The sequence below is a fragment of the Panthera tigris genome, chromosome B2 (genome assembly GCF_018350195.1).
Source record: "Panthera tigris isolate Pti1 chromosome B2, P.tigris_Pti1_mat1.1, whole genome shotgun sequence".
Lineage (NCBI taxonomy): Eukaryota > Metazoa > Chordata > Mammalia > Carnivora > Felidae > Panthera > Panthera tigris.
This window is the reverse complement of record NC_056664.1, coordinates 11,783,324-11,809,773: the sequence shown is the minus strand read 5'-3', so window position 1 is coordinate 11,809,773 and position 26,450 is coordinate 11,783,324. Positions and strand designations below refer to the sequence as shown.

The window sequence follows — 26,450 nt, the reverse complement described above, 5'->3', positions numbered from 1 at the left end:
TTTAAAATGTGAATGTATATAAGAGATCCTGTTGAAAAATCTGTTAACTCACAATAGAGACTTCATATGATCACAGTAAATACAGATGAAAGACAAAGAAATTAAAGACAGAGAGAATCTAGAAGATACAGAGACACTCAAATATTTCATAATCTAAAGATGATGAATGGAGTCCCTGAACAGAGATTGTAACAAATGGAACAGAGGCGTCTTGAATGATGTAAGGAAACTCTCCTAGAAACAAGTAAAGGGCCAAGCCTACTCCAGCAGATATAACACAGAATCCTCAAGACCCAAACGCGTTGTGGTTAAGCTGTTAAACCCCGAGGATGAAGAAAGAATTCTCCAGGTGTCAAACTAGAAAAAGCCAATTTTCTGCAAGAGAGAAAAAAACCAAGCCGGCTTCGGGTTTCTCCATTGCCACATTCAGTGCCATGCTATCTGAAAATGGAGGAAGAAAGTGACCCAAGGAGGTTATATTCAGCCAAGATTCTGTGAAAATATAAAGACAACAGGGAGACGTGTCCAGACTTGAAGAACAAAAAGCAACTTGGAGATCTTTTTTTGAAGAAAAGAATAGATAATTAGGTTCGGCCAGCAAAAAAATTATCAAGATAACCTAGATCCGGAGAATTCATGGTAAAATGACTGGTGAGAAACATAGGTGTGTTTACACATGGAACTGATCCTCAAGTCTGTGAATTAATGTTACAAATAGGATATGTATGTCACAACTAGAGCAAAAGAAAAATAAGTAAACACATAGGAAATATAGGGAGCCAGAGATAGAAAAAAAAGTAGGAACATACTTTATATTCTCATCTTTATCAGTAAGAAGTCAGTCAGTTATACCAGGTAATTTAAAATGCAAATACATAATTATTCCAATCTCTTAATATTTTATATATATATATATATATACATATATATATATACATATATATATGTATATATATATATATACATACATACATACACATACCTTGGAATGATCATTTAGGACATATTAATTATAACAGTGCAGAAGCTTTTAAGTTTACCAATTCTTTCTCTTTCATGTCTAATGCTCAACCATAATCAAAATTTATACTTTTTTTCTTAAAAAATAGTACCTTGGGTATGGTCCCATCTTATAAAAGTCTGTGCATATAGATCTTAAAAGGTGATACAATGGTGTTCATCTGTTGTTAATAAGGATTATTTCTAGATCGTGAGGCATTTTATTAAACTTTAATATTTGTAATTATTTGCATTTAAAAATTATTCTAAGTCATTATACTTTGTCTTCTGAAAACAGTGCATTTTCTTAAAACCTAGAAACATTCTGCCAAAAATGGTCATTTGTAGGTGATACAAGTATTTGGAATTATTTTCTTCTTGGTATTCTTTTTTAAATTTTTTTTTTAATTTTTAATGTTTATTTATTATTGAGAGATGGAGAGACACAGAATGTGAGCAGGGGAGGGGTAGAGAGAGGGGGAGACATAGAATCTGAAGCCGGCTCCAGGCTCTGAGCTGTCAGCACGGAGCCCGACGCGGGGCTCGAACCCTTGAACCGTGAGATCATGACCTGAGCTGAAGTCAGCCACTTACCCGACTGAACCACCCAGGACCCCTCCAAATATGTCTTAATGGTTAGTTGTAGAAGCCACTGGCTCATGGGGAACGTATATTTATGGGAATGACTTAAGGGACAAGTTTCTTTCCACTAGAAGGCATAGAACACACAGGTCTGGGCACCCCGTGAATGAGGACGGGAGAGATACCTTTTGAAAACGATGGTACTTTGGGACTCGGACATTTTTTAACAGCTTTATTGGGATGTCATTGACACGTAATAATATTCACTCTTTCAGGGTGAACAGTTCAGTGGCTTTTACTGTACTCCCCAAGTTGTGAAACCATCAGCACTATGTGATTCCAGCATCACCCCCAAAAGAAACCTCCATTCCTCTCTCCCACAGCCCCGGGCAACTGCGAATGTCCTTTCTGTCTCTCTAGATTTGCTTATTCTGGACATTTCATATCAATGGAATCATACAAATGTGGTCTTTCTGACTGGCTTCCTTCGCTCAGCATGTTTTTAAGGTTCACCCACATTGTAGCATGTATCAGCATTTCATCTCTTTTTAATGCCGAGTAATGTCCATTGTACGGATATATCACATTTCGTTTAGCCATTCATCACTTGATGAACGTTCTGGTTGTTTCTACATCTTGGCTATCATGAAGAATGCTGCTGTGAACATTCATTAGCAAGTTTTTATGGGGACATATGTTTTCATTTTGGAGGTTTATACCTAGGGATGGAATTGCTGGATTATATGGTAACTGTGTGTTGAAGCTCAAACATCTAAACTTGCCTCTTTCTCTTTGTTCCCAGGCGGAAATGGTGCATAGTGCTTTCCAGGCCCAGCGGGCTTTCCTTCTGATGGCCTCTCAGTACCAACAACCCCAAGAGGTGAGAGTGTATTTCGAGAGGCAAGGCGGCCTAGGGAATGGTTAGTGTAAGACAGACAACAAGGAGGCAGCAGAACCATTTACTCTGAGAGACATCCCCAAAGTGAGACGTGTAGCATATAGGTCTGTCTCTGGCGTGGAACATTTCTTCTGTCTTCATAATCTTTTCATGGCCAAATTCATACTATTACAATTGACATCACCAGGTTAAAAAGTCAATCTCTTTATGTCTTCTGTAGCCTCTTCTTTTTCTTTGATTGAAATGTAGTTGACACATACAATGTTATATTAGTTTCAGGTGTATAACATAGTGAATTGACAATTCTGCACATCACCCGGATAAATGTAGTTACCCTGTCTCACCGTGATCAGGGGCGCCTGGGTGGCTCAGTCGCTTAAGCGTCTGACTTCGGCTCAGGTCGTGATCTCGTGGTTCGTGAGTTTTAGCCCCGCGTCAGGCTCTGTGCTGACAGCTCAGAGCCTGGAGCCTGCTTCGGATTCTGGGTCTCGCTCTCTCTCTGCCTCTCTCCAGCTTCCACTCTCTCTCTCTCTCTCTCTCTCTCTGTCTCTCTCTCTCTCAAAAATGAATAAACATTAAAAAAAAAAGATGTGATCAGGTAGATAACCAGATAGATACATAGACAGACACACACCATGGAATATTAGCCATAGAAGAGGGCCTATTCTTTTTGCCAGTCTCACAACCGTTTTATTAACTAAGAAAGACTTTACCACTGATTTTTAGTTCATATTTTGTGCTACTTTGTTATCAAACCTGTTCTCATCTGTCATCATCTATAAATTGCCTGTATGAATTCGATTACCTTTGATTTCATAGTTGGCATAGATATAGGCTGTCAACGCTTCTTAAATGTATTGTGTATGTGGATAGTTAGGGAATGTCAGTGCAGTCTCTAACAACTTTTAACCTGACATCACATTGCTACATAAGGCCCAGAGTAAACTTTCATATAAAAATAATAGTGGATGTGGGGCGCCTGGGTGGCTCAGTTGGTTAAGCATCCGACTTCTGCTCAGGTCATGATCCTACAGTTCACAGGTTCCAGCCACACTCAGGCTCTGTGCTGACAGCTCAGAGCCTGGAGCCTGCTTCAGATTCTGTGTCTTCCTCTCTCTCTGCCCCTTCCCTACTCATGCTTGCACTCTCTCGCGCTCTCTCTCAAAAATAAATAAATATTAAAAATTAAAAAAAGATAATAGTGGATGTGAAGAGCAAAGTGATGGCTGGAAGGGCTCCTTCTCATTCCCCAGGCCATTTTGAATTTACCACATTCTAAACCCAGCACCGCCTCCCCACCCTGCCCAAACCACAGACATTGTCTCATGTAAATAACATCGCGCTCTCTACCAAGGATTCGTAATAACAATGTTCTGGCCATATTGATTGTGTAGTGAATGAAATTATTCATTAAAAATAGATCTACAGTCTTTCAGCATCTGACTTTGGCTCAGGTCGTGATCTCACGGTTTGTGAGTTCAAGTCCCACACCAGGTGAGCTCCAGCCCCGAATCGGGTGAGCCCCACTTCTCTGTCTCTATCTCTCCCCTCCTCCATCTATCTTTCTCCCTCTGCCCCTCCTGGAATTCTCTCTCTCTCTCTCTTTCTGCCCTTTGCTCATTGTGCCCTCTCTCAAAAAAAAAAAAAAAAAAAAACACAAAAAACCAAAAATAGATCTATGACCAGCATACATTGTTAAACAAGAAAAAAATAAGAATTGTTCTTTTCACTAAATATTCTGCATCAGAAGTTTGGTGACAACCATAAAAATATAAAAGGGACACCTGGGTGGCTCAGTAGGTTGAGCATCCGACTCTTGATTACGGCTCATATCATGATCCCAGGGTGGTAGGATCAAGCCCTGTCAGCGTCTCTCTCTCTCTCTCTCTCTCTCTCTCTCTTTCTCTCTCTCTCTCTCTGTCTTTCTCTCTCTGTCTTTCTCTCTCTCTCCCCCCATCTGCCCCTCCCTCATGCACACCCATGCTCTTTCTCTCACAAAATAAAAAAATTAAAAATATAGAAGATAATTGGATGGTCATTTTAATACAATAGCTTAAATTGAATAGCTCCCTTTGAACTCTAAAACAAACTCTTGAAATTGAAAACGTTTTGCTGAGAATCCTGAGAAACTGGGACTTTGACTTTCAGGGAAGGAAGCTCTCAGCTCCATAAAGGGGCAAGACCCCCGACCCTCCCTGGAACGGCGGTTCCCAGCCCCACCTGTGCAGTGGCATCACCCAGAACATTTTTTTTTTTTTTAATACTGGCGCCTGGATCTCACTTCGAGAAGGTCTGGTTTAAGTGGTTCAAGGACTGGTCTTGGCCTTGAGCATTTTCTGGGCTTATCAGGTGATTTGAACTTGCAGCCAGAGTGGCCAGCCATCCCCACCGCCCCACCACGGATGGCCGTATCACTCCCCTCCCGTGAAATGGGGAGTTAGCACACAGCCCTAGGCAGGCAGCTTTGTAAGGATGGAGATACTGTGTGTTCTGCTGTGGATGCATTTTCCTCCCTGGCCTCCTTGATCCCTGCTTTCCCACCCCCTCCTTTGCAAAAGGGAACAGTGAAACTAGAAGGTCACAGTGCGCTGCATTCTAGATGCGGCCTTAGCCCGGCTTTTCTGTGATTGAAGTAGGAGGAGAGGCCAGTTTGGTGCATCCCTGGGAGTCTCAGGTGCAGGGAAGAGCCATGACCTTCCTGGCTGGTGCCGCCTTCCCCCCAGTCCCTTTTCTAAACACAAGAGACCTCTCCATGGGCCTCGTGGGCCTTGCACGTAAAAGTCACCCATTAAATACTGCACAAAGTGAACAAGTTACGGAACAAGTTAAGGAATGAATGAGTGCTGTAGAACCGTGGCATCCCAAAGTGAGCTGCAGTCAGGGATGCATATGGGTTAGCATGTGGCTGTGCAGACCATTGGGAATGACAGCTGGGGTTCCCGTTCTTACTCTACTGCATTCTTTTTTGTTATTATTATCATGTTTTTATTTATTTTTGAGACAAAGAGCTTGAGCAAGGAGGGGCAGAGAGAGAGAGGGAGACACAGTATCCGAAGCAGCCTCCAGGCTCTGAGCTGTCAGCACAGAGCCCGACGCGGGGCTCAAACCCACGAACCATGAGATCATGACCTGAGTCGAAGTTGGACACCCAACCGACTGAGCCACCCAGGCGCCCCTCTCTTGCATTCTTGGTAAAAGGGGGGAGGCCTGGATCTGTTCCAGGGGACTCCCTCCCAGGAAGTGTTTTCTGTAGCACTCATCACAGCACTTCAAGTGCCATAAGGCCCAGCAGGATCAAGGAGGCACAAGGCAAAGCAGTTGTTTGATGTCCCCTCCCTTTCTGTCCTCTGCTTCTTTACCCACAGCTTTGTCCTAGTACGTCCACCAGATAGAAAAGCAGATTTGAGAGGTCATCACCGTGGTAAAAAGAGTCCGCAGCCAGGCCTTGATTGTCCCCGTGTACCTTCTAGAAGATACAGTATAAAGAAAATGACCACGAAACAGGTGGTATTTTCTCATGGGGACAATGTGAACCATCCCCTTCATTCAGGAGAGTAGTAACTCCTGTTATTTCAACTCACTGGTATGTGACAGAGGCTCCCAAACTTCGGTGTGTATGAGACTCATATCCAGCGTTGTTAAAACACTGGTTTCTGGGCCCCTTTTACAGTTTCTGAGTCAGTAGATCTTGGTTGAGGCCCAAGAATCTGCATTTCTGAAATAAAGTTCCTACATGGGGCACCTGGGTGGTTAAGCGTCTGACTCTTGATCTCCGATCAAGCCCTGTGTCGGGTTCTGCACTGACAGCTTGGAGCCTACTTGAGATTCTCTCTCTCTCTCTCTCTCTCTCTCCCTCTCTCCCTCTCTCCCTCTCTCCCTCTCTCCCTCTCTCGCTCTCTCGCTCTCTCCCTCTCCCTCTCCCTCTCCCTCTCCCTCTCCCTCTCCCTCTGCCGCACCCCCACTCAGGCCCTATCTCTCAAAAACAAACAAAAAACAAAAAAGGGTTTCCGTGTGATGGCGATACTGCTGGTCCAGGGACCGGCCACACTTACGAACCTGTGGAATGTGGATTGCACCCAGTTACACCTCTAGCTCAGATTTATTTCAGGTGCTTCAGACTCTCATTTCCAGTTGCCTCTAGACCACTGATTCTCAAAACTTTAATCTTCACTTGAATCACCTGGAGGTACAGAGTCTGGTTCAGTAGGTCTGGGGCAGGGCCCGAGAGTCTGCATTTCTAGTCAGCTCCTGGTGACGCTAATGCTGTTGGTCTGTTGCTAATAAACTGTGTGCAGCATTAGATGTCGCCACCTAAAATCCCCACAAGCACAAAATCCCCTAGCAATCAATTGTCAACCCCCTGTGCTTTCCTCCTGACATTTCTGCATCGAAGCAGATGGTGTTATGCTGCCGTAACAAACATCTCCAACATCCTAGGGGCTCACAACAGCAGAGGTTTCTTTCGTGCCCCCTACATGCCTATTACAAGGCAGCTTACTTCTTACTGAATGAGTTACTAAATAATAACTCCTGTATTTATTTCTTTAGAGTTGTAATAGAGCTCTAAGAGAAAAGGGTAGAGAATGAATCTTTAACAGGAGATTCAGGCATTGGGAAAGAAGATATTTTATGACAGGTGCACCTCCCAGGGGGTTGCCTTCCATCCCCGTTAATGAAGAAGACCACCTATGTTACAGAAGCATAGCACAAGGTCAAAGCTACATTAGGTCAGTTGTGGCCTGAGGCTTGTATAAGCTAGATGCACAAGACCAGGTAAGCATCCCGGCCAGCTGGAAGCTAGCAACATCCTAGAACACAGAAGAGCACTGATAAAATACAGGAACCCACAACAATGTAAGTTCAAAAGTATTCAGTCAACAAACATATTTTTTTGAAGTGCATACCCGTGGGCCAGGCACCATAAAGATACCCATGTGATGGGGCAGGGCTTGGAGACAGGCAGATACAGATTATTCAGTGCGAAGCGACCTCAGAGATCATCTCTTGCAACACTTTCAGTTTAAAGGGGATCCAGGAGAGGTTCAGAGAGAGGGTAACAGGTTTGCTCATTAGTCCCTAAGCTGATAAATTACCCCCAGATAACTCGGGTCCCCAGAAATCTCAGCCACCATGCTTCCCAGCACAGCTGTCTCCAATGCTCTACACTGGGGCCTTAAGCCAGAGTTCTGGCCTTCAAAGAGACTAAATTTAGTAGGGGGTGACCATCGACAAGTATTTTATATTTCTCAATTGTAAGCAAACTGCCAATCAAGCAAGGTAAACCATTAGTGTTACCAAAATCTAGAGAAGAAGGATCTCATAGACAAAGGTGATCAGGAAAGGCATCACAGAGGGAATAAACCAATAATACAAGAACAATAATACAACTCTTTCTAGTATAATAGTAGTATTACAGCCATATTAATATTAATAATGTGGTGAATTGAGTTAGCACAAACCCGAAAAATATTTTCAGGGTTAAAGATGTTTGGGGAAATCCCATATTCTGTTCAGTAAAGAAATATGTTAAATGTTATTAAACCCACATTTTTCCCAAACTAAATTGACCGTGGAGGCTCTTTTTTTTTTTTTTAATGTTTATTTATTTTTGAGAGAGCATGAGTGGGGGAGAGGCAGAGAGAGAGGGGGAGGGAGGATCTGAAACGGGCTCTGCACTGACAGCCCATTGTGGGGCTCAAATCCATAAACTGAGATTATGACCTGAGCCGAAGTCAGATGCTTAACTGCCTGAGCTACCCAGGTGCCCTGACCGTGGAGGCTTTTTGAAGAGGGACATGTATTCATGTCCTGCAGAAGGCTGACACACCAGGTTGGAAAATGCAGACATGCACATTTCTTTTAGGCTGCTCGAGATGCTTGATGGTTGTTGCTTTATGTGGATTGTAACTATCAGGAGGCTGTGGTATGCAGAATTCCAAGATGGCCCTAAGATCCCCACTGTCTGATGGGCACTCCCAGTATAATCTCCTCCTCTAGAATGTAGGTGGCATCTGTGAAGATGTGGGGTAGCATTACTTTGATTAAGTTATGAGCAGGGAGATGGGGTATCACTCCTGCGATTGTTATGTCACCCAAGACCGTCCTGGTGGCTGGAGAGAGACTCTCCTGCTGGCTCTAAAGACCTGAGCTACCGAGTTGTCAGAGGGGCAGCCTCTAGATGCTGAGAGGGACCCCTGCCAATGGCCAGCAGTGAAACAGGGATCAATCTCTCCAACAACCCATGTGAGCCCTGGAGGGGACCCCAAGCTGAAGATGGAACACTGCTGACACCTTGATTCAGCCCTGACACCCTGATCAGAGAATCTGGCTTGACCTTGCCTAGATTTCTGACCTGAAGACACTGTGAGGTGATACACGGATGTGGTTTTAAGCCACTGACTTTGTAGTAATTTGTTATGCAGCCATAGAAAACTAGTAGAGATTGCCTCCATTCCCTTCTTCTTGCCAGGCTTTAAAATAATTAATCAGGTTCTTAAATAAGACTGTAAGCCACAAACCAAAGCATGATGCCTCCCTACCGTTTGCTTTCTCTTCCCTACCTGCACCCTCATCCATCCACACTCACCCCTCCTTCTGTCTGGGAGAAGCAGGGTAAGAGGTGTGTCTGGAGCCCTGGTTGACAATGACGACATCCATTTTCAAACCTTCCTCTCTTACTTTGGAGTAAAAAACAGGTTTCTTATATTCTCCAACATAAAGGCTTCCAAAACTTTCTTCAAGTGTTGACCCATAAAAAAAGTAATCTTGTTTCACCACCCAGTTCCACAAAACCACAGTCGCGCTTACCAGGTATACCACATTCTCATATTTTTCTTCTAGTCCCTTCTGTGGACCTACTGAACTGATTTCATGAAGGACTAATGTGATGGCTCATCACATCTCGCACTTTGAAAGCCTTCCTCTCATTGACCTATTCCAACACTCATGATACAGAACAAGTTCTAAAACATGGGCAGAACATCTCATGCTTTTCTTCTCTCTCTTTGTTGTAATTTACAAAAATAATCTTTAGGCGGAAGAATGGCCTAGTCCTTACAGTATTTTTGTCTAGGAATTTGAGTGACAATTTATCAAGCCTGGCTTTTTCCCAGTTGAGGAAAGGATTCTCACATGGAAAATGACCAAGCCCCCGTTCCGTAAGTGCAGAATTTTTCAAGGCAACTTGGAACGCTCAACTATGCATTTATTTTTACAACAGGCGGTTACAGGGAAAATGAGTTATTTCTAACCCATCAGCATGAAAAATGAAGTTCAGTGACATGTTAATGACCTGGGCACCAGACCTAGGCTTGGGCCCTGTTCCCTTTGGAACCCCTCTCACCATGCAGAGTCCTTTTCACAGATACTACATACAAGAAGAGCCACCCTGCACATCATTTATAGGAGTTTCATGTCAGAATACAACTGTAGGGGCGCCTGGGTGGCTAGTCCGTTAAGCATCTGACTCTGGATTTCAGGTCAGGTCATGATCTCACAGTTCATGAGTTCGAGCCCCACATCAGGCTCTGCGCTGATAATGCAGAGTCTGCTTGGGATTCTCTCTCTCCCTCTCTCTCTGCCCCTCCCCTGCTCTCGCTCGCTGTCTCTCAAAAATAAACATTAAAAAAAGTAAAATAAAATGTAGGAAATGTTCGCTTGAATAGGGAGAGGTGAAACACGTGTTTTTTGGCATTGAAATATCTCACATCACCTGGGAGAGATGTGAAACCTGATCTTTAATCATCCACCCTAGGAGACCCCAAAACTCTGCCCTGTGCTGAAAATGTAATCTCCAGTAGACCATTGCTTCTGAAGCCAGGTATGGGCATCACCCCCAAGGAAGGCTGTCGCCACGGGGTTCCCAAGAGGTTTCCCTCCAGGCCCCACTACCTCTAGCCCCAGTTAATTTGCAGGAGCAGAGAGGAAGCTTCAGCATGGTGAATTGCACCTGCCGTGGGCAATTACAGTAGGCATTCTTGTTCCCCCCACATATACTTTCCATATCTTCTCCAACATTTCTCATGCTGCCAAGACCTGACAGTGAAATGAAGTGTGTGTGTGCGTGTGTGTGCGTGCGCGTGCACGTGTGCGCATACACATGTGCACATGTATGTGTGTGTGTTCAAATAGAATTAATGTGCACCAGTACATGGAGAAAAAATATTAATCCTAAGTTCCAAGTTCAGGGAAGATGATTTATGGTCACTGACTGCCACCGTGGATTTTATTCTATTGAAAAGACCAGGAAGTCTGGGTTTTTTGTTCTTCCAGAAGAGAGAGAGAGAGAAAAGTTTCTTCTACTCGCTCTTCTTTTCTGTCTCTATCTGGACTTGCACTTTAAAAGGAAATAGTACCGTTGAGCAGGACTCTAAAACTGATTGTCCTTTCATTGCTCACATAGTCTGGAAATTAGAAGAGGAGGGAGATGAGAGGCGGCCATCCCTCCCATCTATGAGTGAATGCACATGCCCCCGCACAGTGGTCTCCTCAAAGTACCCATTTAACAGATTTTGCATGGAGCATTAGAGTTTATTAATAATTTGTTCATCTTAAACTAAACAAGGAAGCTTAATGGCAGTAACCTTAGGACTTTACATAATTGCTTGGTGCATGATAGATCGAGATTACTACTAGGCATAAATATATTTGAGACTTTTATAAAACATCCTAATTTGTGAGGGTCATCAGGAATAGAAACTTTGGACTTGGATCTACTCATTGGCTCTGCAAATCCAAATGCAAGAAAAACAAATTTATCAGAGTCTCCTTAAATTGGAGAATCTTCTCTCTTTTTCTGAGTGACCACTGGCAAATTAATCTGGTAAAGTCCCCAGTACATTTACAGTGAGCCATTCCAACCAAACCAACTCGTGTAAGTTGCCCGCCTGGGGAAAGACAGTTAAACTCAGCCCATGTTTCCTTATCTTTAAAATGGGAGGGTCACCTGGCTGGTTCAGTCAGGAGAGCATGTGACTCTCGATCTGGGGGCCATGAGTTTGAGCCCCACATTGGGTGTGGAACCTACTTAAAAAACAACAACAAAAAATAAAGTGGGGATAATAGTTCCTACCTCAGAGAGCTAATGTGAGGATTAAATGAGAAAAAGCATGGGAGTGTCAGGTGACTGAATAGAAGAATTCAGTGTTAGGGGCGTCCAACTGCTTTAGGAAATAGTCCCCAGATCTCAGAGGCGTACCATAGTAGACATTTTCTCCTTGCTCAGTAAGGTCTGCTCTGGTGGGTTTGGCTGACAGTCAAGGTCATTCAGGGAACCAGGCTTTTTTCATCTTGTCCCACCTCCTCTACATCCTCGGCCATTGAATTGGGAACGAGAAGGCTGGATCATTCCTGGGAAGGTTTGATGGGCCAGGCCTGGAAGTGGCATATATCACCTCCACCTTCATTCAGTTCTGCGGCCATTCCTAGTTGCAAGGGATGCTGGGAAATGTCATCAACCTGTATGCTGGGAAGAACGTATCCTCAGGTGTGGTGAACGTCTAGCCAGTCTGTGTGGGTAACTTGGTTTGGCTAACGTGAGGTCTGTCTCATGAGAAAATATTGTCTTTCTAAACACTCCTTTGGGTTTTTCCAAATTAATCCCCCAGGAACCATCCAGAGAAAGACAAGAAAACCTTCAGATCCATCAGCTGAATTTGTTTTTTATTTTACCTGGATATATATATAGAGAGAGAGATACAGACATAGATACACGTATACAAATATCTTAAAGGTTTTTTTTTTTTTTAATGTTTATTTTTGAGAGAGAGACGGACCATGAGCGGGGGAGGGGCAGAGAGAGAGGGAGACACAGAATCCAAGGAAGGCTCCAGGCTCTGAGCTGTCAGCACAGAGCCCAACTCGGTGCTCAAACTCATCAACTGTGAGATCATGACTTGAGCTGAAGTCGGACGCTCAACCGACTGAGCCACCCAGGCGCCCCTTAAACGTTTTTTTTTTTTTTTTTAACTAGAATGATTTAATCCTGGTTGCTTCTGTTGTGTTTTACCATAATAACTACATGGTGTAGAGTTATTGTCCAATATTTTAAAATGCCAGACAAAACCGTTTTGTGACTTTGATCTCAGAGCATGCCTTGGGTAATTTAGGTAGTGCGGGTGGCAGGTCTGGAAATTGTAAAGGAAAAGCAAACAAAGCCAAACTCCCAAGTGTTGCCTAAGTCCATGCCCAGAAAATGTCACCGCGTCGCTGGGGTTGCTGAATTTTCTTGAGAGATTTGGCCATGATTAGCACTGCTAAGTTCTCTTGTGAGGGGGCATATGACAGATAACATAATGCAATAAAAGAATTCTGGCCCTAATGTAAAATGAATGCCTGCTTTAAAGTATTTTTTTAAAAAGTGTTTTTTTTTCCCTGAGGACGTTTAGAAATCAAGACATCAAGAAAATATTCTGCTAAGTAACTATTGTGAATATGTGCCAAGCAAGTATTTTAAGTGGATTTTTTAAATATGTGATTCCACATTTATCCTGAAAAAAAGAGAAGAGAAATAAAAGATAAAAAGTTTGTATCCTTTGTATCATAGTTATGTTTTCGTTTAGTACTGGTGTTTCCCGGCGATCTGGAGGAGTAGCCCGTTAGCATCGAACCAGCGGCCCACTTTATGGCCTTTTCCGAATTAACTCTGTATTCACACTTCATAAATATGCACAAGTTTCTGCTCCTACTGATATTACTAAATGGACTGGTTCTGCCTAAACTACTGACACAAAGGCAACCAAAGGCAATACATACATGCTTTTAATTTCGGGAGAAGCGTACATAGACTTAGGCCCAACTAAAACCTGTGCTCAAGAACAGTCTGTGAAGAGCGGGTAAGACTGATTGCTTCCTGATACCTGCAGGATTGCCCGTGTGTAACCAGCAGCCTTCTGAGTAGATCCGTGTGGTGTAGGTGGAGAAGTGGGGGCCGAAAGAAGCCTTTGCTTTCCGTGTGCGCCTTTCCATGGCAAGAAAATTACCCTGGAAATTACCCCCTGGCTAGGGTGGGAAGGCTGGAGAATAATGCTGGTTCACGAAAAATAAAGCACCAGGGAAGGAAGGAGAGGAAGAAGATTGTGTGATACCATCAGGGTCTGCTTGAGTTGACAGCCTGAAGCTACCCAGTCAGTGCTGAATGCCAACAGGAAAGCTAATCATTAGTTTATCAGGATGCAGAGAGGAAGATAATCAGAAAGGAGGGTAATTCTGTCATTCTTCTGCCCAGACTGTTTGTTTTAGGAACATAAAGCTGTCAAAGGGCCTGTGAGCTGTGACCGTGGGTTAGTAGCTTTAAAGGTATTTAGCAACCCAGGACTTTGGAGGCAGAAAGGATTTGCTAAGATCCTGTCCTGTTGGCCATCACTCGTGGTGACTTTTTTTTTTTAATCTGATAAGGCACATTAGCTCATCTCTCTTTGTGTAAGACTTGAATTAGATAATGAATGACTGCCCAAAGGAAGTGAGGTAGTTTTCACACACAAGGGATTTGGGGGATTATCCGAGGGGTAAAGGTTAATAAAGAAGGATAACGTCCTTTGTTTTATCAACTATTTCATACGAAGTTTGTTCCATTCCAGACTGCCTTGAAGGCAAATTCTCCGCAAAGGCTAGAATATGACCAGGGAATTTTTCGTTCTCCATTTACTCAAACATTAGGATCACTTTGCATCTTTAATAAAATAGTTACTGACTGTTTATCATTCTCCATTGCGAAGCTAAATATTTGGTTGCTAGTCACCATAAAGCCACCGCAAAAAATAAAAAAAAAAATAAAAAAAAAAGATTGGAAAGGCCGCAAGTTTTTCTTGTAGGACCTGAGTCAGAAATTAATTTAAAGACAGGCAGTGGAGTCATTCCACAAATCTTTTTTAAAAGCCACACGTGTGTCAGCCGTCACATTTACCATTTGCTTGCGGTTTCGGTAGCCTTAACTCGGGCCCTGTTTGCAGGACATAGATTCTGTCCCATCTGTACAAAGCCGTACGTGTGAACACAGCAGACCGGGAGAAGGTAACTGCAGCTGGCATTCTAGCCTGGATCCGCCGGCATAAATTACTTAGCAGAGGGCATGGTCCGTTACTTTTTATGGTCATGTTCTATATTTGTATGTGCTGGGGGACGGATCACATGACAGAAACCATCATTTGATATTAGTGTTTATGTGCACCGACCAGGGAGGGCTAGATTTAAGCCTCGCCGTGCAGGACTTTTAATTTGTATAGTTAGCTCTTAATTGAAAATGCAGACACTTCCCTAAGTACCCTCACCACAGAGAATCCAGAATAAAATGTCCGAGAAAACAAGCTACTTACTGCACACGCTGATTGAAATGTGCTGTGCCCTCCAGAGATTGTAAAACGTAAATTTTGACCAGGAGCAAGTCAACCCTGCCAGAATAATAGACCGAAATTCACCGCTTTACAGCCTCTCTCACCTCCTAACTTGAGCAAGAGAGGCAGCTTCTTTTCCCAAACTTGGAGAGAAGAAAACACACACAAGCTTTTTTCCTTACCTTCCCCACATTGTTTCCCCCACTGCAGCTTAATATTTATTTAGGTTTCCAGTGGCAAATACCTAGAGAATATGCTTCTCCTTTGATGATTACTTCTTTTCATAAATGAAACAAGAAAAAAATGTTCTTGTCAGATTTTGGCAGATCAGCTGCTTCGAGGACTAGTGTTTTCTTTCTTTCTTTTTTTTTTTTTTTTAAATGTCTATTTATTTTAAGAGGGAAAGAGAGCACAAGCAGGGGAGGGGCAGAGAAAGAGAAAATCCCAAGCAGGTTCCGCACTGTCAGCACAGAGCCCTGTGCAGGGGCTCGAACTCAGGAATCGTGAGATCATGACCTGAACCAAAATCAAGAGTCAGACGCTTAGCCGACTGATCCACCCAGGGGCCCCATATCTGGAATCACTTCTTAGATAAATTGGCCTGAGGTTGTTTCAGGTCTCCACTGGGGCCTGTTCATCTTCTGTACTCTAGCCCTCTTTAATTCTTATTTCTTCAGGCTTTTTTTTTTTAACCCAACATTTACCGGATGCCAGCTACAGAGCTGTCCTAACATTTGGCACTTCTGTACGTGTCATTATCTCATTTGTGTGCGAACGCACTTTGGAAAACTATGGTGTGGGTGCTGTTCTTTGTCACGATTCATGTATTCCTGTACTTTGCCCCGGTCTTAGCTGTTACCACACTCCTGCCCCTACCATGGCCACCCTTTCAGCTTTCCTGCCCACTCTCCTCTCCTCTATTAAGGAGCCTATTAACTGTGCCTTCTGATGGTGTCTTCATAGCCTTGAACTTTCTGAGCGCCTATAGAGTAGTTTCTGTCAATGCACAGATAACTTGTTTATGTGTCGTTTCAGAAACATGCCCGTTATTTTTTTAGACATATTTTCCATCCCTCTCCCCAACAAGATTCTAAGAGCTTCAGAGATCATTCGAGTTGATGCTTTTATGACGCAGTATGGTCCTAACTATTTTATTTCATGTCAAGTTTGCTAAGAAGGGAGCCTCAGGCTCCTGATCACTTTTGGTTTGAAGAATAAAAGCTTGGTTAATGGATTACAGTGGCACAAGAGGGAACAGAGTGGAATGATACTTTTATTTAGTGATACTGGTGTCATTTACCTAAAAAAAAAAAAAAGAAAAGAGATAGATATTTGGAGGTCAGTTTGGTATGGATTGAGATATCAGTTGAGGGTATAACTGGTAAAATGTAAGTCATGGATCAACCAAGTAGAATTAGCCGTGAGAAAGTATTCCTAACGGGAATGTGGGAAAGGTAAGTTAGAGGAAAAACAGGTGATTAGGTGTTGGAAAGGCATTTTATTTCAAAGGTACCATTTCCTTTATGTACCCTTTTACAAAAGGAGTGCCTTTGAGGCCTACCACAGAATGGTTCATATTTGGGGGCGTGGAGCATTTAATGACAAGAAGGGATCACAACCAGATTTGGGTGACAGATGTAGTTCAGGCATTCAATGCTTATAGAATATAGGTTCTGGGAAGAATGTGCTGATTAAATTCACATGGGTGATGGAGATCCAGCTGGCCTGATATTTAAATGCTGTTGAAAATTTTTCCAATTAGATGGATTCTTTCCTGGGCAGAGTTTTCACATAATGGTGGAAAACGATCCTTTCTTGAGGCTGTGAAATTGTCGTGAATGTCCACTGTCAACCCTCTGAAGCTGGTAATTATGCCTTTAGAACCACAGACGCTGTAGTGCAAACTTCTGGCTTTATCCCATCTCTGCCTGGATGGATTCTCCACATAGAATGATGGGTAGCACATCACACAAATTGGATTTAAGTCATTCAAACAACAGGAACCCCACCATTCTCTTTGGCTGGGTATCCTATAGCTGAATGTATACAGGATTCCTCTTGGGAAGTCAGAAGTTGGATTATAAGTCCTGTAATGCGGGCATAAACATACTGCTCACTTGTAATAACAAGTCCTTAATGAATTCTAACCGCATATATAGCTCGTAAAAAGCCCATATCCTACCTTACCTATCTGAAACTGACGGTGGCCACAGGAGATATTTATCACTATAATTTTAATAGACTTTGTAGAATTTGAAGGGTCTTTTTTGGTAGACATATGCTGGATGACCCATGTCTTTAAAATACTTTTTGTGGGAAAGTGAGAGCTCTTGCCTTTCCTTGGCGTCTCTTGACAGCATTTCTCTGGCCTGGATGGAGACATTCAGAGTCATTCAGTAGTTCTCAGTACTGTCCTTGAGATTGAAGTATTCTTTTCAAAAATAGCCACCAAAGAATCAGAGCCTTCAGAGACCTTACCAAGAAGTGCATTTGGGACGGTTCTTTTGGCTTTAGTTTGCTCAGTCAACTTTTCGTTGTTCTTCCATCTAACAAGATTTCAGGGAGGAGTCCAAGAGGAGCAGTGGGAGGGATATGAAGAAAGAGGGTGGAGAAGGACAATCACATCCCTATGGTTTTATCAGTGAGAAGCAGGGGCGAGGGGGAGGGAGCTGTGAGCCGAGCGTGAGACCATACACCTTAGAACTTTCTAGCACGTGACTCCTCTGAACCGCTTTGCTCTCATTTTGTTCTCATTTTAACTTCTTTTGACTTGTCTTTACTATCTTTGAATCCGGTCACCCCACACTTAATGGTTTTCCCTATACTGATTGAGTCTTTATGCTCTTACATTGTCCATGGCACCAAATCAATTTGATTGTTGACGTAGGTAGAGAGTAATCACATAAATTACCACCAGTAAGTACCAGGAAGGGACTCAGATGGTAGAATGTGATTATCCAGTACTTGTGAGCCATGACTGCCCAGCCTGTGCCCAGCGCCCATTGTAGGTGCTCAAGAAACAGAGTGAGTAAACCATCCAAAACCAACCGGACCCCAGATATTCTGGATGATGAAAACCGTCTCCCAAGATCACCCATTAAATGACTCTCTTGGAACCTCCTCTTGTCTCTGTGTTTGTGGAAACAGTACATAGAAAGTCAACCCTATCACTTTTTACAGTATGAGAATTTCAGGGAGTCCAGAAGAGGAGATTTTTCTTTCCATATTTATGGAGTGCATGTTTTCTAGCAGAAAGGAGATTCACACTCAACAAGACCATCATGGAAGGGCTTAAGCATGATTATCCCTGGTCTATGGATTGGTTATGAACAAATACTCTTATTCTCATGTGGATAAGGGATAAAACACAAAAATATATTTGTCTGGTATCCTTCCAATAAGAGCAAAAAAGTGGAAAACCAAGGTTTTCCAATTCTTTTTTTAAATTTTTATTTAATTTAGTTTTTTAATTTACATCCAAGTTAAGTAGCATATAATGCAACAGTGATTTCAGGAGTCGATTCCTTAATGCCTCTTACCCATTCAGTCCATCCCCCCTCCCATAACTGCTCCAGTAACCCTCTGTTTGTTCTCCATATTTATGAGTCTCTTATGTTTTGTCCCCCTCCCTGTTTTTATATTGTTTTTGTTTCCCTTCCCTTATGTTCATCTTTTTTGTCTCTTAAAGTCCTCATATGAGTGAAGTCATATGATATTTGTCTTTCTCTGATGGACTAATTTCGCTTAGCATAATACCCTCTAGTTCCATCCACGTAGTTGCAAATGGCAAGATTTTATTCTTTTTGATTGCTGAGTAATACTCCATTGTGTGTGTGTGTGTGTGTGTGTGTGTGTGTGTGTGTGTGTGTGTGTATACATACCACATCTTCTTTATCCATTCATCCATCAATGGACATTTGGGCTCTTTCCATACTTTGGCTATTGTTGATACTGGTGCTATAAACATTGGGGTGCATGTGCTCCTTTGAAACAGCACACCTGTATCTCTTGGATAAATGCCTAGTCGTGCAATTGCTGAGTTGTAGGGTAGTTCTGTTTTTAATTTTTTGAGGAACCTCTATACTCTTTTCCAGAGTGGCTGCACCAGTTTGCATTCCCATCAGCAGTGCAAAAGAGATCCTCTCTCTCTGCATCCTTGCCAACATCTGTTGTTACCTGAGTTGTTAATGTTAGCCATTCTGACAGGTGTGAAGTGGTATCTCATTGTGGTTTTGATTTGTATTTCCCTGATGAGGAATGACGTTAAGCGTTTTTTCATGTGTCAGTTGGCCACCTGGATGTCTTCTTAGGAGAAGTGTCTATTCATGTCTTTTGCCATTTCTTCACTGGATTGTTTGTTTTTTTGGGTGTTGAGTTTGGTAAGTTCTTTATGGATTTTGGATACTAACCCTTTATTTGATATGTCGTTTGCAAATATCCTCTCCCATTCTGTCAGTTGACTTTTAGTTTTGCTGATTGTTTCCTTTGCTGTACAGAAGCTTTTTATTTTGATGAGGTCCCAATAGTTTATTTTTGCTTTTGTTTCCCTTTCCTCCAGAGACGTGTTGAGTAAGAAGTTGCTGCGGCCAAGGTCAAAGAGATTTTTCCCTGCTTTCTCCTCGAGGTTTTTGATAGCTGCCTGTCTTACATTTAGGTCTTTCATGCATTTTGAGTTTATTTTTGTGTATAGTGTGAGAAAGTGGTCCAGGTTCATTTTTCTGCGTGTCGCTGTCATTTTCTCAGCACCACTTGCTGAAGAGACTGTCTTTATTCCACTGAATATTCTTTCCTGCTTTGTCAGAGATTAGTTGGCCATATGTTTGTGGGCCCATTTCTGGGTTCTCTATTCTGTTCCATTGATCTGAGTGTCTGTTCTTGTGCCAGTACCGTACTGTCTTGATGATTACAGCTTGAAGTCCGGAATTGTGATGCCTCCTACTTTGGTTTTCTTTTTCAAGATTCCTTTGGCTAACAGGGTCTTTTCTGGTTCCATACAAATTTCAGGATTGTTCTTTTCTAGCTCTGTGAAGAATGCTGGTGTTTTTGATAGGTATTGCACTGAATATGTAGATTGCTTAGGGTGTAGTATCGACATTTTAACAACATTTGTTCTTCCTATCCAGGAGCATGGAATATTTTTCCATTTTTTTGTGTCTTCTTCAGTTTCTTTCATAAGCTTTCTATAGTTTTCAGTATAGATTTTTCACCTCTTTGGTTAGATTTATTCATAGATATTTTATGGTTTTTTTGGTGCAATTGTAGATGAGACCAATTCCTTGATTTCTCTTTCAGTTGCTTCATTGTTGGTGTGTAGGAATGCAGCCAATTTCTGTGTATTGATTTTATATCCTGCCACTTTGCTGAATTCATGGATCAGTTCTAGCAGTTTTTTGGTGGAATCTTAGGTTTTCATATAGAGTATTATGTCATCTGCAAAGAGTGAAAGTTTGACCTCCCATTGGCTGATTTTGATGCCTTTTATTTCTTTGTATTGTCTGATTGCTGAGGCTAAGACTTCCAATACTATGTTGAATAACAGTGGTAAGAGTGGACATCCCTGTCTTGTTCCTGATCTTAGGGGGAAAGCTCTCAATTTTTCCCCCACTAAGGATGATATTAGCGTTGGGTCTTTCATATGTGGTTTTTATTATCTTGAGGTATGATCCTTCTATCCCTACTTTCTTAAGGGTTTTTATCAAGAAAGGATGCTGTATTTTGTCAAATGCTTTCTCTGGATCTATTGAGAGGATCATGTGGTTCTTGCCCTTTCTTTCATTTATGTGATTAATCACATTGCTTTGTGGGTATTGAACCAGCCCTGCATTCCAGGTATAAATCCCACTTGTCATGGTGAATAATTTTTTTAATGTATTGTTGGATCTGGTTGGCTGATATCATGTTGAGAATTTTTGCATCCATGTTCATCAGAGAAATTGGTCTATAGTTCTCCTTTTTAGCGGGGTCTTTGTCTGGATTTGGAATCAAGGTAATGCTGGCTTCATAGAAAGAGTTTGAAAGTTTTCCTTCCGTTTCTATTTTTTGGAACAGCTTCAAGAGAATAGATGCTAACTCTTCCTTAAATGTTTGGTAGAATTCCCCTGGAAAGCCATCTGGCCCTGGACTCTTGTTTTTTGGGAGATTTTTGATTACTAATTCGATTTCCTTCCTGATTCTAGGTCTGTTCAGATTTTCTATTTCTTCCTATCTGTTTTGGTAGTGTATATGTTTCTAGGAATTTGTCCATTTCTTCCAGATTGTCCATTTTATTGGTGTATAATTGCTCATAATATTCTTATTGTTGTTTTTATTTCTGCTGTGTTGGTTGTGATCTCTCCTCTTTCATTCTTGATTGTATTTATCTGGGTCCTTTCCTTTTTCTTTTTGATCAAACTGGCTAGTGGTTTATCAATTTTGTTAAGTCTTTCAAAGAACCAGCTTCTGGTTTCATTAATCTGTTCTATTGGTTTTTTGATTTCTATACCATTGATTTCTGCTCTAATCTTTTATTTCCTGTCTTCTTCTGGTTTGGGGTTTTATTTGCTGTTCTTTTTCCAGCTCTTTAAGGTGTAAGGTTAGGTTGTGTATCCGAGACCTTCCTTCTTTAGGAAGGCCTGGATTACCATATACTTCCCTCTTATGACCGCCTTTGCTGCGTCCCAGAGGTTTGGGGCTGTGGTGTTAGCATTTTCATTGGCTTCCATGTACTTTTTAATTTCCTCTTTACCTTCTTGGTTAGCCCATTCATTCTTTAGTAGGATGGTCTTTAGTCTCCAAGTATTTGTTATCTTTGCACAATTTTTCTTGTGGTTGATTTCAAGGTTCACAACGTTGTGGTCTGAAAATATGCACAGTATGATCTCGATCTTTTTGTACTTGTTGAGGGCTGATTTGTATCCCAGTATGTGATCTATTCTGGAGAACGTTTCATGTGCACTGGAGAAGAATGTATATTCCACTGCTTTTGGATGAAATGTTCTGAATATATCTGTTAAGTCCATCTGGTCCAGTGTGTCATTCAAAGCCATTGTTTCCTTGTTGATTTTCTGTTTAGATAATCTGTCCAAAGTGGGGTGTTGAAGTCCCCTACTATTATGGTATTATTATCAATGAGTTTCTTTATGTTTGTGATTAATTGATTTATATATTTGGTGCTCTAACCCAACATTTGGAGCATAAATGTTTACAATTATTAGGTCTTCTTGATGGATAGACCAATTAATTATGATATAATGCCCTTCTTCATTACAGTCTTTATTTTAATGTCTACATTGGCTGATGTAAGTATGGCTTCTCGGGTTTTCTTTTGTCAACCATTAGCATGATAGATGATTCTCCATCCCCCCTTTTTTTTTTAATATGAAATTTATTGTCTAATTGGTTCCCATACAACACACAGTGCTCATCCCAACAGGTGCCCTCCTCAATGCCCATCACCCACCCCACCCCCACCCCCCATCAACTCTCAGTTTTTTCTCAGTTTTTAAGAGTCTCTTATGATTTGGCTCTCCCCCTCTCTAACTTTTTTTTTCCTTCCCCTCCCCCATGGTCTTTGGTTAAGTTTCTCCGTATCCACATAAGAGTGAAAACATATGGTATCTGTCTTTCTCTGTATGACTTACTTCACTTAGCATAACACTCGCCAGTTCCATCCACGTTGCTACAGAAGGTCATATTTCATTCTTTCTCATTGCCACGTAGTATTCCATTGTGTATATAAACCACACTTTCTTTATCCATTCATCAGTTGATGAACATTTAGGCTCTTTCCGTAATTTGGCTATTGTTGAAAGCGCTGCTATAAACATAGGGGTACAAGTGCCCCTATGCATCAGCACTCCTGTATCCCTTGGGTAAATTCCTAGCAGTGCTATTGCTGGGTCATAGGGTAGATCTATTTTTAATTTTTTGACGAAGCTCCACACTGTTTTCCAGAGCGGCTGCACCAGTTTGCACTCCCACCAACAGTGCAGGAGGGTTGCTGTTTCTCCACATGCTCTCCAGCATCTATAGTCTCCTGATTTGTTCATTTTAGCCACTCTGACTGGCATGAGGTGGTATCTCATTGTGGTTTTGATTTGTATTTCCCTGATGAGGAGTGACGTTGAGCATCTTTTCATGTGCCTGTTGGCCATCTGGATGTCTTCTTTAGAGAAGTGTCTATTCATGTTTTCTGCCCTTTCTTCACTGGATTGTTTTTCGGGTGTGGAGTTTGGTGAGTTCCTTATAGATTTTGGATACTAACCCTTTGTCTGATATGTCATTTCACCATGATCAAGTGGGATTCATTCCTGGGCTGGAGGGCTGGTTCAACATTTGCAAATCAATCAATGTGATACATCACATTAATAAAAGAACCATATGATCCTGTCAATCGATGCAGAAAAGGCCTTTGACAAAATTCAGCATTCTTTCTTATAAAAACCCTTGAGAAAGTCAGGATGGAAGGAACATACTTAAACATCATAAAAGCCATTTATGAAAAGCCCACAGCTAATATCATCCTCTACGGGGGAAAACTGAGAGCTTTCCCCCTGAGATCAGGAACATGACAGGGATGTCCACTCTCACTGCTGTGGTTTAACATAGTATTGGAAGTTCTAGCATCAGCAATCAGACAACAAAAGGAAATCAAAGGCATCAAAATTGGCAAAGATGAAGTCAAGCTTTCGCTTTTTGCAGATGACATGACATTATACATGGAAAACCCAATAGACTCCACCAAAAGTCTGCTAGAACTGATACATAAATTCAGCAAAGTCTCAGGATACAAAATTAATGTACAAAAATCAGTTGCATTCTTATACACTAATAATGAAGCAACAGAAAGACAAATAAAGAAACTGATCCCATTCACAGTTGCACCAAGAATCATAAAATACCTAGGAATAAATCTAACCAAAGATGTAAAAGATCTGTATGCCGAAAACTATAGAAAGCTTATGAAGGAAATAGAAAGCTTATGAAGGAAATGAAGATACAAAGAAACGGAAAAACATTCTGTGCTCATGGATTGGAAGAATAAATATTGTTAAAATGTCAATACTACCCAAAGCTATCTACACATTCAATTCAATCCCAATCAAAATTGCACCAGCATTCTTCTCAAAGCTAGAACAAGGAAGCCTAAAATGTGTATGGAACCACAAAAGACCCCAAATAGCCAAAGTAATATCAAAGAAGAAGTCCAGAGTGGGAGACAACACAATCCCAGACTTTAGCCTCTACTGCAAAGCTGTAATCATCCAGACAGCATGGTATTGGCACAAAAAACAGACACGTAGACCAATGGAATAGAATAAAGACTCAAGAATTGGACCCACAAAAGTATGGCCAACTTATCTTTGACAAAGCAGGAAGGACTATCCAATGGAAAAAAGTCTCTTTAACAAATGGTGCTGGGAGAACTGGACAGCAACATGCAGAAGAATGAAACTAGACCACTTACACCATTCACAAAAATAAACTCAAAATGGATAAAGGACCTGAATGTGAGACAGGAAACCATCAAAACCCTAGAAGAGAAAACAGGAAAAAAACCCTCTCTGACCTCAGCTGCAGCAATTTCTTACTTGACACATCTCCAAAGGCAAGGGAATTAAAAGCAAAAATGAACTATTGGGACCTCATGAAGATAGAAACCTTCTGCACTGCAGAGGAAACTATCAACAAAACTAAAAGGCAACTGACAGAATGGGAAAAGATATTTGCAAATGACATATCCATCCCCTTACTTTCAACCTGAAGGTGTCTTTAGGTCTAAAGTGGGTCTCTTGTAAACAGAATATAGATAAATCTTGTTTTCTTATCCATTCTGTTACCCTATGTCTTTTGATTGGAGCATTTAGTCCATTGATGTTTAGAGTGAGTCCTGAAAGATATGAATTTATTGCCATTATGTTGCCTGTAGAGTTGGAGTTTCTGGTCATGTTCTCTGGTCCTTTCTAGTCTTTGTTGCTTTTGGTCTTTTTTTTTTTTTTTCTTCCGTCTTTTCTCCCCTCAGAGACTCCCCCTTAAAAATTCTTGCAGCGCTGGTTTAGTGGTCATGAACTCCTTTAAATTTTGTTTGGGAATTTTTTAATCTCTCCTTCTATTTTGAATGACAGCCTTGCTGGATAAAGAATTCTTGCCTGCATATTTTTCCGATTCAGCACATTGGATATATCTTGCCACTCCTTTCTGGCCTGCCAAGTTTCTGTGGATAGGTCTGCTGCAAACCTAATCTATCTTCCCTAGTAAGTTAAGAACTTTTTTCCCTTGCTGCTTTCATGATTCTTTCCTTGCCTGAGTATTTTGTGAATTTGACTATTGGTTTGCCTTGTTGTTGGTTGGTTTTTGTTGAATGTAATGGGAGTCCTGTATGCTTCCTGGATTTTTATGTCTGTGTCTTTCCCCAGGTTAGCAAAGTTTTCTGCTATGATTTGCTCATATAACCCTTCTACCCCTTTTTCTCTCTCTTCATCTTCTGGGACCCCTATGATTCTGATGTTGTTCCTTTTTAACAAGTCACTGATTTCTCTAATTCTTAAATCGTGCTCTTTTGCCTTAGTCTCCCTCTCTTTTTCTGCTTCATTATTCTCCTACGTTTGTCCTCTATTGCTGATTCACTGCTCTGCCTCATCCATCTTTGCCACCGTGGCATCAATTAGAGATTGCAGCTCAGTTATAGCATTTTTTTATTCATCCTGACTAGTTTTTGCTTCTTCTATCTCCACAGGGAGGGATTCTAATCTATTTTCGACCCCAGCTAGTATTCTTATTTTCGTGATTCTAAATTCTGGTTCAGACATCTTGCTTGTATCTGTGTTAAGTCACTGGCTGTTGTTTCTTCCTGCTCTTTCTTTTGGGGTGAATTCCTTTGTTTCATCATTTTGAAGGAAGAAAATGAATTAATAAGGTAAAAAAAATTAAAATTAAAAAATTAAAAACAACACACATACACACACATAAATCAAATAAATGATGCTAGATCCTAGGGGTGTTTGGTCTGGTTATTGAAAGGAGCTTGATAGATTAGAGAAAAAAGGGGGGGGAGGGGAGAAAAACAAGGAAAAAGAAGGAAAACATTTGAAATTTTGAGAAAATGAATACAATGAAATAGAATAAAATGAAATGAAGGAAGTGAAATAGAATTTGAAAAATTTACGAAAAAGTAAAAAATATAGTGGAAAAAATAAAAATATTTTTAATAAAAATTGAAAATAAAAATATTTTTTCTCTTTCTGTAATCAAGGGAAAAAAAGAAAATTGAATAGATGGACCAGTGAACAGACTGAAATACGATTAAAATTAATCATTTTCCCCTAGAAGTCAAACTATGAGGCACTTTATAGTTCATAAACTAAGCAGGCGGAGAGATTTGTGGTGTTCCTGAAGAGCGAAGTTGGCCCAGTTGGGTGGGGCTTAGTGTAACGGCTCTGTTCTCCACTAGATGGCGATGCTTACTGGGGTGGATTGTTATGGCGCTTGTAGGTGTGTATGCGCATGCGTGGGAGTGGTGAAAATGGTGTTACCCAGCCAGCTACCCAATTTCTAGTATTGGAACTCTGTGCTCTCCCCACCCAGCAATTGTGCATCTGTCCTTTGTCTCAGGCTTCCATCCACTCCCCACTTTTACACTGTCTGTGACAAAGCCATCAGGTTGC

At 41.5% G+C, this 26,450-nt stretch overlaps 1 protein-coding gene across 2 annotated transcripts in view; it reads left to right on the top strand.

Annotated features, from left to right (window-relative positions):
- The window catches only part of CAP2 (cyclase associated actin cytoskeleton regulatory protein 2), a 156,594-nt gene that overhangs the window by 58,114 nt on the left and 72,030 nt on the right, over positions 1-26,450 (top strand). For both annotated transcript variants that reach the window (XM_042985661.1, XM_007089763.3), the window contains exon 4: positions 2,384-2,461. In XM_042985661.1, coding sequence (XP_042841595.1) covers positions 2,384-2,461 — 78 coding nt within the window. The remainder of the gene's footprint in view (positions 1-2,383; positions 2,462-26,450) is intronic.